Source organism: Lytechinus variegatus, chromosome 5 (genome assembly GCF_018143015.1).
Source record: "Lytechinus variegatus isolate NC3 chromosome 5, Lvar_3.0, whole genome shotgun sequence".
NCBI classification, from domain to species: domain Eukaryota; kingdom Metazoa; phylum Echinodermata; class Echinoidea; order Temnopleuroida; family Toxopneustidae; genus Lytechinus; species Lytechinus variegatus.
Window position 1 is genome coordinate 26,762,070 of NC_054744.1, and position 13,931 is coordinate 26,776,000.

General features: G+C 38.0%; 1 protein-coding gene across 1 annotated transcript in view; it reads right to left on the minus strand.

Moving 5' to 3' along the window:
• Positions 1–7,361: 7,361 nt before the first annotated feature.
• LOC121415840 (glycine receptor subunit alpha-4-like) overlaps positions 7,362–13,931 on the minus strand; it is a 42,722-nt gene continuing 36,152 nt past the window's right edge. The window contains exons 5-10 of the mRNA XM_041609201.1: positions 12,822–13,039; positions 12,076–12,158; positions 11,320–11,454; positions 9,609–9,838; positions 8,836–8,967; positions 7,362–7,825 (exon numbers count right to left, since the gene is read on the minus strand). Coding sequence (XP_041465135.1) covers positions 7,427–7,825; positions 8,836–8,967; positions 9,609–9,838; positions 11,320–11,454; positions 12,076–12,158; positions 12,822–13,039 — 1,197 coding nt within the window. The 3' untranslated portion in view covers positions 7,362–7,426. The remainder of the gene's footprint in view (positions 7,826–8,835; positions 8,968–9,608; positions 9,839–11,319; positions 11,455–12,075; positions 12,159–12,821; positions 13,040–13,931) is intronic.

Below are 13,931 nucleotides of genomic sequence, written 5' to 3' on the forward strand. Positions count from 1 at the left end.
CCTTCACCAATATTTTTTACTATTTTTTCTGCTATTTTTACAACAAAGTTTTCTTCAGGGTGGACTTCCCCTTTAAATACATCGCTTTTGATTTCTAGGCCAGCACTTATGCGAATCCATCGAGGAATATTTTATGCAATTTTCCGAAATGTTTGAAGAAATTTTGTCGTTGTAAATACTCTTAGAGCTTGGATAGAAATCTATATTATCATTTAAAACAAATCATACAATAGTACTGAATAGTCTTGAAATATGTTTACTTGCATATTATAACTTCATTGTTAGTAAGTATTCTGTATTGCTTATAGTGCCTAAGGGGACAATGACTAGACAGAACATAGTCATAAATGCTTTTTTATATTTACATGTATACGAATAGAAATGACAGTTGCTTATTTTGCAACGTTGCTTGAGGTATACCCGACATGTTTTGCACTTCTGAAAAACACTGCTCGTTTTCCAACTTCCTTTCCAGTATTTTCTCTCTTTCTCCATGAGACATCTTTCCAATATAGCTTGCTTCTTCCTTATGATATACATAGAATCTTTCGTGATATATATCTATGCTCACCGTTTTTGGTTGTATTTTGACTTGTTAAACAATGCATTGAAGGGGTAGTGTGGTAGGTGTATTTATCTATTTAATTGTTTTTTTTTGCCAGGACATTGTTAATAGTCATATTTATTGTTTATATGCATCAATCAGTATTTAGCCATTTGATGGGAGATTTAGATAATGATTGCTGGAAAATAAGATGACAAAAAGAGAAAGGGATGTGTTCCTTTTCCTTTTTCAATCGCTCACAGAATTATTTCATTTTCCTAGATTCGAACGGTTTATTATCAAGATGTTTAAAAGAAAATTGAGGCTGAAATCATATAACTGAGAAGGCGTTTTATTTCTGACTGGAAGATTCATAAATGAAATCATTGATGTTATTTTTGTAATTAATTGAAAATGATATACATTCATTTCTATTACATGGATTTTATTTATGTGGCAAATTGTCACAAAGAACGGCTATGAACTTAAATCTTATTTTCCAACGATATATTTTTTGTGCAAGTGAGATAATCATTAATCACTCTTTGTTTATACATGTGATATATATATTTATTTTTCAAGTCTTATCTTGCAGTGACGTACATTTAATCGTTCGTTTTCTATTTTGTTTTGTTTTGCTTGCTTTAAATTTTCTAGACAAAATCGCTGAGCGAGTTTTGGGCTAGAAAAGGGCATACTAACTTATGATGCCGTGTTTATTTGTTAAAGAGTAGTGGAAGTGTAGAATGTTTCGTATTCTTGTTTTCTTTGAGAATGAGATATTGATTGGTGCCAAATATTTGAAACGGGATGCAAAATTATTTTGCAAGTAGATGGAGCTGCAAGAAAAACTGCATATCACTATGAAAAGCTATTGCACAAGAGGCGAAGGGAATTATTGATATCATAGTGATATTGAACAGTGTTTATGTATTTCAATTTCGCAGAATGCTACGTACATGTTTGTCTGTTTTTACGAATGGCTCACGCTTGACGAGAATTTCAGTGAACATGGTGAAGAAAATACGGGACGAGACATCGGACTGGGGTAGTAACCAACGACAGAGGGCAGTATGTGACCAAATACGTTATTGCCGTAAATACGTTTCTCCCTCTCACGTCCCTGTTCTAACTATACCGTGTTCGATTGTTATCAAATTACAGAGCTTTTAAAAAGTGATAGAAAAGGTGTTAAGTGGCCAGAACTGTATCAAAACTATCAACCATACCTTATTGCTTTAATGTACAATATTGAAGTCTATTTGTTTGGATGACATTTTTTTGTTTATTTTTGTAGTGTCATTCAATGATATACGTTTAAGGCTTATAATAACAGTACTCGGTTTTCAAATAGATATATTAATTTCAGATCTACGCGTTTATATCTCATCAATGTTAGAGTGTCATATATGAATTAAACACATGAATTTTTAATATTTGGTCTATAAACAGACCCTTGGTGTCTTTAATAGTAAACCTTCATGTAACGAGTTGTGTTACAGCAAAATATGACATCTTGCTTGTTATAAAGAAGGGCAGTATGCAAGAGTCGGTCTTATGGTACACGAAATTAATTTGTTACAAATCGTATACCTTTGTTTTGCTGTGCCAAAGTCGAAAGGGTCAACGACATGTTACAAACACAATTAAGTTGGATTTAGAGATAAACTGTGATCATTTATTGCGTGGTGGAAATAATGAGAAGGGTGTATGACATGTGAGACGAACTGTTATGCAACACCATTACAATAAATCCACACAAACCTTGTGAAACAAATACCTCAAAAGATGCTATAAATAAATTCAAATAGAGAGTTCTATGGACATGGACCTCGTATATTTGTAGTGGCTGGGATCAATAACTTTATGCGTTATTTGAAATCTTTAACTAGAATTGATTTTTTTTTGTAATAAAATGATAAGCATGTATATGGATGGCGCAGGAAGCAGATTTTATGTATGCGGAAAGAGTGTTGTTATGCTGCACCGGTATTATGAGGAAGTTTATAGAAGATGAATAAACTTTGAAAAGTCGGTTTTACATTTCATAAGAAATAGTTATATCTGTTTGTTTGGTTTATTTTGTGTGACATTTTGGATGTGTACTTGTATGCCGGGGATGAATGTGATTCCGAGTGAGAGACGACGCCTGAGCAAATTTTACAGGTGGCTAACTTTTGTCAGATTTGATATTAATGAGAGATTCAAGGAAAGGTTTACTCTCCAGAAAATCAAATGAAAATTAGAGAAAAGGAGGGGGAATGAAATGGTAACAAAACATGACGTTTGATATACGCACCCCGAGAGATCAGGGGGGGGGGATGGGCGAATAAAAAAGAAACTGAGAAGTAACAAAACAACGTTTTGATATACTCACCCGACAGATCATAGAGAAGGGGGGGGGTTGGAGATGGGGGAATAAAGAAGAAAGTGAGAAGTAATAAAACAACGTTTTAATATACGCACCCCGAGAGATCATAGAGAGAGGGGGGGGGGGGGGGTGGGAGAATAAGAAGAAAGTGAGAAGTAACAAAACAACATTTTTATATACTCACCCGAGAGATCATAGAGAGGGGGATGAGGAATAAAGAAGAGAGAGAAGTAACAAAATATTACGCTTTGATATACTCAACCGACAGATAATAGAGAGAGGGGGAGATGGGGGAATAAAGAATAAAGAGAGAAGTAACAAAACATAACGTTTTGATATACTCACCTCGAGAGAGGGGGAGATGAGGGAATAAAGAAGAAAGTGAGAAGTAATAAAACATAACGTTTTAATATACGCACCCCGAGAGATCATAGAGGGGTGGGAGATGGGGGAATAAAGAAGAAAGTGAGAAGTAACAAAACATAACGTTTTGATATACTCACCCGAGAGATCATAGAGAGGGGGGGGGGTGGGAGATGGGGGAATAAAGAAGAAAGTGATAAGTAACAAATCATAACGTTTTGATATACCAACCCCGAGAGATCATAGAGAGAGGGGGGGGGGGGAGATGAGGGAATGAAGAAGAAAGTGAGAAGTAACAAAACATTACGTTTTGATATACTCACCCGAGAGATCATAGAGAGGGGGGGAGATGAGGGAATAAAGAAGAAAGTGAGAAGTAACAAAACATTACGTTTTGATATACTCACCCGAGAGATCATAGAGAGGGGGGGGGGGAGATGAGGGAATAAAGAAGAAAGTGAGAAGTAACAAAACATAACATTTTGATATACTCACCTCAAGAGATCATAGAGAGGGGGGGGGGGGGGGGGGTGAGGGAATAAAGAAGAAAGTGAGAAGTAACAAAACATTACGTTTTGATATACTCACCCGAGAGATCATAGAGAGAGGGGGAGATGAGGGAATGAAGAAGAAAGTGAGAAGTAACAAAACATTACGTTTTGATATACCAACCCCGAGAGATCATAGAGAGAGGGGGAGATGAGGGAATGAAGAAGAAAGTGAGAAGTAACAAAACATAACATTTTGATATACTCACCCGAGAGATCATAGAGAGAGGGGTGGGGTGGGAGACGGGGGAATAAAGAAGAAAGTGAGAAGTAACAAAACATAACATTTTGATATACTCACCCGAGAGATCATAGAGAGAGGGGGGGGGGGGGTGAGGGAATGAAGAAGAAAGTGAGAAGTAACAAAACATTACGTTTTGATATACTCAACCGACAGATAATAGAGAGAGGGGGAGGGGGAATAAAGAAGAAGAGAAGTAGAAGTAACAAAACATAACATTTTGATATACTCACCCGAGAGATCATAGAGAGTGGTGGGGGATGAGGGAATAAAGAAGAAAGTGAGAAGTAACAAGACATAACATTTTGATATACTCACCCGAGAGATCATAGAGAGAGGGGGAGATGAGGGAATAAAGAAGAAAGTGAGAAGTAACAAGACACAACGCTTTGATATACTCAACCGACAGATAATAGAGAGAGGGGGAGATGGGGGAATAAAAGAAGAGAGAGAGAGAGAAGTAACAAAACATAACGTTTTGATATACTCACCTCGAGAGAGGGGGAGATGAGGGAATAAAGAAGAAAGTGAGAAGTAACAAAACACAACGCTTTGATATACTCAACCGACAGATAATAGAGAGAGGGGGAGATGGGGGAAAAAAAGAAGAGAGAGAGAAGTAACAAACATAACATTTTGATATACTCACCCGAGAGATCATAGAGAGGGGGGGGGTGGGAGATGGGGGAATAAAGAAGAAAGTGAGAAGTAACAAAACATAACATTTTGATATACTCACCCGAGAGATCATAGAGAGGGGGGGGGTGGGAGATGGGGGAATAAAGAAGAAAGTGAGAAGTAACAAAACATAACATTTTTATATACTCACCCGAGAGATCATAGAGAGGGGGGGGGGGGTAAATAAGAAAGTGAGAAGAAACAAAACATAACATTTTGATATACGCACCCGAGAGATCATAGAGAGTGGTGGGGGGGATGAGGGAATAAAGAAGAAAGTGAGAAGTAACAAGACATAACATTTTGATATACTCACCCGAGAGATCATAGAGAGAGGGGGAGATGAGGGAATAAAGAAGAAAGTGAGAAGTAACAAGACACAACGCTTTGATATACTCAACCGACAGATAATAGAGAGAGGGGGAGATGAGGGAATAAAGAAGAGAGAGAAGTAACAAAACACAACGCTTTGATATACGCACCCGACAGATCATAGAGAGAGGGGGGGGGGGGGGGGGGGGGGGGTGGGAGATGGGGAAAAAGGAAAGAAAGAGAGAAGTATAAAAACACCTCACTTTTTTATATACGCAACCCGAGAGATCATAGAGAGAGGGGGAGATGAGGGAATAAAGAAGAAAGTGAGAAGTAACAAAACATTACGTTTTGATATACTCACCCGAGAGATCATAGAGGGGGGGGGGGGTGGGAGATGAGGGAATAAAGAAGAAAGTGAGAAGTAACAAAACATAACGTTTTGATATACTCACCCGAGAGATCATAGAGAGAGGGGGGGGGGGTGGCCGGGGGGGTGGGAGATGGGGGAAAAAGGAAAGAAAGAGAGAAGTATAAAAACACCTCACTTTTTTATATACGCAACCCGAGAGATCATAGAGAGAGGTAGAGATGGGGGAATAAAGAAGATAGTGAGAAGTAACAAAACATTACGTTTTGATATACTCACCCGAGAGATCATAGAGAGAGGGGGGGGGGGGGTGGCCGGGGGGGGGGAGTGGGAGATGGGAAAAAAGGAAAGAAAGAGAGAAGTATAAAAACACCTCACGTTTTTATATACGCAACCCGAGAGATCATAATTATAGAGGGGGGAATAAAGAAGAAAGTGAGAAGAGCTGCGACAAAACGAGGAAATGTGAGTTAGGATATGTGAGTAGGAGACACGGGATGGGCCAACCCGGGTGAATTGAGCAATTTTTTTATACATGCATAATGACTACTCTTAGAGTCTGACTCTGTTTTTTACTGTTGCAAAAGTCACAAAAATGAATTCGACTCCAGACCGATAAAAGCTAAATAGTATTTAATATCATTATCATCGGTCCGTTTGGAGTTTTTGTTTGTTGGTATGACTGTTGCATTAAAGGGGAACTTCACCCTGACAGCAAAAAATAATAATAACAAATATTGGTGAAGGTTTTAGGAAAATCCATCAAAGATTAAGACAGCTTTATAGAATTCTGATACTTTTAAATCTTTGATGGATTTCCCCCAAACTTTCACCAGTATTTAAAAAAAATTGCTATTTTTACAAAAAGCTTTCCGTCAGGATGAACTTCCCCTTTAAAAGTTATTAGACTTTCATTTTTTTTGTGACGTCACATACGAGCAGCTTCTCATGTATCATGAACTTAAAAAAATCACTAAAATGTCAATTTCTCAACAACAAAAAATGAAAATGGGTTTTATTATTCCTTTCGTACATCAACAGACAAACTATTTCTCACCCGATCCTGAAAGAAGAAATTGAATTTTAGCCATCATGAACCATCAAAAAAATATGATATGGGGCTGCTGCTCGTATATGACGTCACAAGTTACCCCCCCCAAAAAAAAAAAAAAATCTTATAATTTTCTTAATCTTTAATCAGTTCCTCAAACCTTCACCAATAGTTTTTAAATTATTTTCTGCTATTATTATACTAAACTTTTCGTCAGGGTGAATCTTCTCTTTAAGTATGATTTTATTACGGAGAGCCAATTGGAAAATGAATCCCGCAAAGAATGTTTGAATCATCAACATTTTACAAATAAAAATCACATCGATAGAATGGTAATTGTCAATGAATTAAACTTTCACTGATATGTTTCGTAAATTCTTTTTATTCTAGTATAATATCTCATAACCTCATTCTTGAAGTAAATGTTAAACAAAAAACAAAATGAAACTCCGGAGACAACAATTGAAAGAGATATCAGCTAATTTTGTTTATAATTATTTTTACATTTTTGTTTATAATACATATATTTTGTTTTATAATACATATACATTTTGTTTATAATACATATATTTTATTCATTGACGCTGATTGAACACGATATCCTTTTTCATATTCACTTGTTTAACGGTTTCATGTAAAACATGTACACATATTGAGAAATTCAATTGCTTCTGATTGTTTTACCCTCTTAAAAATGAATGGGGAAAACGCATACCGCTGAAACAGTGTATTACAGCAACTGACTGGTTGTCATGAATCTCTTGTATCAAAACTGGTATATCAATCATCTCAAAGTCTCGAATATAAAATAAGGCATGTACTTAATATCAAATTGCTTTATTGAAAAATTGTTGATCTGACACATAAAGCTGAGTTACGGTATATAACTGATAACTACAACTATAAATCGCCAACAGAATGCGATACAAATTTCTCGTCGTTCGCAAGTTATGCGGGGGTGTAATGCGGTGGCATATAATATGCCCAAAAGCAAATATTGAAAATTGCAAATCCAATTGGGAAAAGCCATCTACAAATCAAATCGATCAGGTGCGCTTCTCCAGGGAGGGCGCGACAGTGGTCCAATGCCGATGCCTCTTGACCCCGCTTGTCAGAGGTATCCTTCCCTTGCAGCGACCCATCTAAACGACTCGTCGGTCTCGATGTCGTCTGCAACGCCGGTTGTGGTTTGTTGTCGAGAGATGGCGCTGTTGCTAGTGTCCGTAATTCACCGGTTGTTGCATCTCGCCGTATGAGCTGATTTTGTGAAGGTGTTGGATGAGACGACGAAATGTTATAGAGTGATCCATTGTTAACCACCGATATATTCTCTTGATTTGGAGGATCCTGAAATGGTAATCATGGTAACGATAATAAAAAAAAACCGATCATGAACGAACTGGAGGATTACGTCCACATTCAGCATTAAGTGCCTTTACAGTCATGGCAACGATAGCCCATCGAGGTCATTGGTTGGTTGGTTGAGTGATTGATTGATTGAATGATTGATTGATTGAATGATTGCTTGATTGATTGAATGATTGATTGATTGAATGATTGATTGAATGATTGATTGATTGATTGAATGATTGATTGAATGATTGATCGATCGATTGATTGATTGATGTGAATGAGGGACTGATTAAAATGTCGATTGATAGAATTGGTAGAACGTTGACTGTAAACTGATTTAGAATATAATTCATAATTCATTTTCAAAAGATGTTTGTTATAGAGGCGCGATAGACAGATGAATCGATATAAATAATTGACAAACCAATGAATGATTGAATAAATCTATTAATTTACTAACTGCATGGGCGGAAATCCCAGGGGGGAGGTGTCCCCCCTACTCAAAATAGTAGGGGGACACAATATCAAATGTCCCCCTACTAATTTTGGTCTTTGGTGATGCTAAGAAATATATCACTCAAAATGTGAATAAAACGTGCGTTTTGGAACAAGATGACTTTTTTTTTTGCTTGTCAAAATTTCCAGACCCTTGCCCCCCTACCTTTTCGGAGAGATTTCCGCCCCTGACTAACTGATCAACTGATGAGCAGATTCGTCAACATAGTTTTAAGAAAAATGATCAATCAAACATGAATGACGTTTGTTCATAAAGGCTGGATAGACAGATGAATCGATAGAATTATTGACAGATCATTGAATGAATGAATTAATGAATGATGAATGAATAAATTTATCCATTAATTTACCGACTGACCAACTGATCAGTAGATTCGTCAAACAGTTAAAACAGTGTATTGATCAAATATCAATTACTTCATCCATCAATATCATTCTTTGTAACTGCTGAAGGGGAATTAGTCATCAAGGTTGAAATATATTCTTACCTGTTTTGGTCTAACAGCTAAGATTCTCTGCTTGGTCTTCTTTGGAGAAAGAGAAAGATGATGAACCAAGGCGTATTCGAGGAGGGAACCGATGACGAAAAGAAGACATGTTGTATACCATACATCAATCGCCTGTAGAATAAAATGAAGAATCATTTGTTAATAAATACAGGCAGGTAATAACGCAGGACTGTATAATGGATGTGGTATAATGCACCGGAAGCTAGTGAGGGAATGCGTTAACAAGTCAAAAGTACTTGGACTTGTGAAACTGGTCTTCAACCGTACAGCAGCTAAAGTTGATGTCGTGTCATTAAGAAAGTCCCATCCTATCGTAACATTGTCTTCATGGTCTTGATAATGAAAGAGGTCTTAGAATGGGTCTATTGATCCGTGCTAAATCTTCAAACTTTGAATTCATAAATAGAGGTAGTCACTTATAACTGTCAGTAAAAGTTGGAAGCCCCTCTTCTATTTTCCTTTCCACCTATAGCTGTTCCTCCCTTCCCTTCTACGTTTATCCTCATTCCACTGCATATAACCCACCGTTACCTACTTCTCCACCATGATCCCCGGGTCCCCGTCCTCAGCCGTTTCTACTGATCTTCCTCCATTCTTCTTTCACTTCTCTGTCTCTTTGTGTACCAGCTACCTTAAGGCTTAACTGATTTGGATAAATTACATATGTCGAACCGGGGGAGGGGGTAACATTGTTTTTCCGAAACACCCCCCCTTCCCTCCTCCCGTGCATTCCCGTCCACAATGCTACATACCTTGAGATATGATACGGGCGGTATATCGAGCCTGACACCGTTGGTCTTGGAGATGACGGAGAGAATGATGGTGACACCGAGACCTACCCGAGCTGGAGAGGCTCGTACATCGATCCAGAAGGTTACCCATGATACCATTACCAGGGAAATACTCGGGATGAATGCTTGCAGCATGTAATACCCCAGGGTGCGTTCCATGGTAAACTGGGCTCGGATACAGGAGAATATCCCTATCCCGTGTTCAGAGAGAAGAATTAAGAAAGAAGACATTAAAAAAATGATTACAATAGAAAACAAAAATGCAGTCCTGATGATGATGATGATGATGACGATGATGATGATGATGATGACGACGACGACGATGATGATGATGATGATGATGATAAAGAAGAAGAAAGTGGTGGTATGGAGGTGGTGATAATGACGACGACGATGATGATGATGATATAATAATGATGCTGCTGCTGATGATGTTGATGATGGTGGTGGTGATGATATGATGATGATGTTGATGATGATGATGAAGATGATGATGATGATGATAAAGAAGAAGAAAGTGGTGATAATGACGACGACGACGATGATGATGAAGATGATGATGCTGATGATGATGTTGATGATGGTGGTCGAGACGATATGATGATGATGATGATGATGATGATGGTGATGATGATGATCGATGATGATGCATGCAGCATTTATATAGCGCCATAATCTGTCAGAGACATTCAAAGGCGCATTTTTGGGCGAGTCAGCCAATCTTGGTCGCCTATAATGACCCGCAGGCCTCTCCTCCCGATATAACTGGTTGGGGAATGCAGGAGGACCACTACACCGGGGTTTCCCCCTACTCTTATTCTAATAGTGCAGTGGGTTCTTAACGTGCAAAGGTGGTGACTCTCCTCTACACGGGGCCTCCATTTAACGTCCTATCCGAGGGATGGAGTGTTTCCACTGTAACATAACCTGCATCCATGAAACAGGGGAGAGACGTTTACACACACATATGGGCGGAAATCCCAGGGGGACGCGTCCCCCTACCCAAATAGTACGTGAAAACAACGTCCCCCGGCTATTTTTTGTCTTATATGATGGAAAGAAATCCATCATCCAAAAGCCAATGAAACATGTCGTTTGGACGAGATGACCTTACTTCTTGGTGCGATTACCCCCCTTTTTTGGCTGGTCAAATTTATTTTGGTCGAGATGAGCTGACATTTGGGGGTGATAACCCTTTTTTTTAATTTTTCTTCTGCTTGTCAAAATAATTTTCCAGCCCCTGGCCCCCCTACCTTTTGGAAGAGATTTCCGCCCTTGTACACACAACGCACTGTCTTCAGTCGTCCGCCCGGGGTTGACTCGAACCCACGATTGGTTCGACCATGGACCTATTTGTGATAGGTTCATGATTCGACGCGCGGGCAGACATATACCGACTGAGTCAACTTCGTTCTGATAATGGTTATGATGATTACATCATTCACTTCATCAGTCCTGTCGGAAACCATTATCGAAATAAAAAGGTATGTCCATAATAAATTGGGATAAATTGTTATGAAGGCTTTGTTTGGTCCGGTGGTATTTGGCTTTATGATAGAATCGAGTAAGTAAGTTGCCTAAAATAGATGAGCGCCATCTAGCGTCTATTCCATTATAGTTGACATAGATAGCAAAAAAAAAATCGAACACGATACATTATGTGATTACTAACCATTATAATGCTGTTCAGTACAATCGAAGAAATCTACACCAGTCAAAACATACTGGGGTAATTTCAGATGGTCACTGTGAAATTCCATCTTCTGATCACCCCACATGAAGACCAAAAAATTCGTCGTTAGGCCAACTGAAAGAAAGAAATATTCATCTTTTGATGTAGAGTGGAAAATGAAAAACACATGGATACGGGACCAAACAATGCGCTAAGTAACATGCTCATGTTAGAAACATTTACCTTATAAATCGATAAATCATTCTTTAAAAAATTGGAAGATGATTGCGTATGCATGTTAGGCCCTATTTGGTTCAATTTAACAGATGGGCCGCGGAACTTGGGGCCTGAGTCGAAATTGGGGGGGGGGTGTCCAAGCAACAATTTCAAGCTTTCAGCTTACGATAGCTGGCCTCTGCATTTAAATTTATTTGTTATTGTTTACATGAATTACGTCTATATCTACTTAACCACTATAAAATTGTCACTTTTGTAACTTGATCATTACGTATATTTGATTTTTATCGTTGTTATAAATTTGTAATTTTGATTTATTAATAAATGCAGACATACCTGCTTTAAAAAAAAAATCAGATGGAAGTTTTTACGTTTGTATACACTTTTTTCTTAATGTGAGGGCTGAAGCCCCCAGCCCCCCTTTATTTCACGGCCTCTAGCACATTATCTGCAAACTTCACATACTGTATAGGTACATGTAATAGGGAATAACTTTTCAAGAGTTCGTGGTATACTCACAGCTTTGTAGATCCAGGTTGCATTTTTGGTAATCCATTGGGAAACGATGAAAATCCATATTGCATGATAACTTCAGAGATAATCTGTATATATTCAACAACAAAAAATCTAAATAGCACCAAACATTTTCATTTTACTAGAACTACGATTCATTGTAAGCATGTTGCTGTCATGTCAAACATTTCACAAGCCATGTAATTTTTCAGAAATACGATATTAGTAGTGATAAAGTAGAGAGAAAGTGTCAGCAGAGTCGAGAAAAAAAAGGCAACATGAAAAATTCAAGACCCCATTTGCAGTGAGGCAATTATTTATTCAATTATTTATTATTATCACGATAAGTAAACGTGTTTCTGTCTTTCTTGAATGCCTTTCATTAGGCCTACTTGGCCTTAACCAGTCATGCCAGTACCGTACGCAGAATTTTTGAGGGGGGAGGTTCAACCTGAATGAAAAGTTGCACAAAATAATAAATAATTCAATTCAAATAAAAACATTTATTTTCTTCCATGTCATTACATTTTTTCTACTTTAAATAAGAAAATAAAATAAGAAAATTGAAATGATGTATTCAACCAAAATCAAGGTAGTTTCGTATCCCCCCAAAAAAAAATGACAAACAAAAAAAAGTCTTCAGCACAAATTGGAGCTCGTTTCGTACCCCCACCAAAATTAGGGGGTGGGCACCTGTAACCCCCCCCCCCCCTTCCCTCCACTGCGTACGCCACTGGCCTTATTAACTATACCTTTGTGAGAAAGTGACGTTCCCTCCCGGTTCAATTGTGACCAACTGGTTTAGATGTGAGATGTGATGGAGAAGAGTTTCTTTAGCGTTACCGATGATGAGATTCGGGTGCCATACTCTGTCAACCAGATACGCCGAGGGGGGTAGTGCCAAAGTTCGATTGAAGGTCAACCGGGGGTCATACCATCTCTGGTGAATGGTTGCTGTGATCGTGTAGTCCTGACATTAGAAAGATGATTATAAGAATTAAAAGCCACGTCTAACTTCATTTACAGCATAACAAATGACAACAATGAAAATGCTACCAAAATCGGATTTGAAATAAGAAAATTGGGTAATTTCTAACATTACTTTTACCCTTGGTTTCACCGTTATTTATTTCTTCTGAAAATTTGCGGCTACAATGCCACTGGTTTGCTGCAAAGTCTCATATCATAGAATCATGATTAAGCTGATTAAGCTTGTAATACTAGTTTGTTAGTCCATAAACCATGTCGACGTTCAAAATGCTGAATTGGGTGAGACACAAATACGTAATTATCGTTTGCTTTTTACCGAATACAATGAAATATCAATTTGACCATGTAAACTTGTTAGAGTTGTTGATTATGGTTTCATTTTTGCATTTTTCAAGAGAACTTTCATTGGCAATTTAAAGCTACATGCAGTTCCAGGTGAGGAGGTTCACATTATTGTAATTTTGTTGTTACATATTTGCCTTACTTTAATTGTAGTATTAATAATTTGAAGTGAAATAAATTCTCCATCAATTATCAATTATTTCATATTTCAACCAACAGGCATACACGAGGAAGGTCGATTGTTGGTCGAAAGCTTGTGAAAATTAAATCAATAGGCACACCCGTATAGGGTCCAAATAAGCTTGGGCTTTCTTCCCCCATGAGTGATGAACGTCATCAACAATATCAGTGTCCTGCTTAAAAAAGTTTTACCTGTGGAATATTATACATGCCTGTGTGGGCGTGTCCGGGGCGTGGTGTGTATATGTGTGTTCTTGCTGTACATTCAGTGTGGACAGTGGATGTATTCCGTGGCCTATGAGTGTGGATGTGGGCGTGGATGTGTATGGTTGCGGGTATTTCAAAGAATA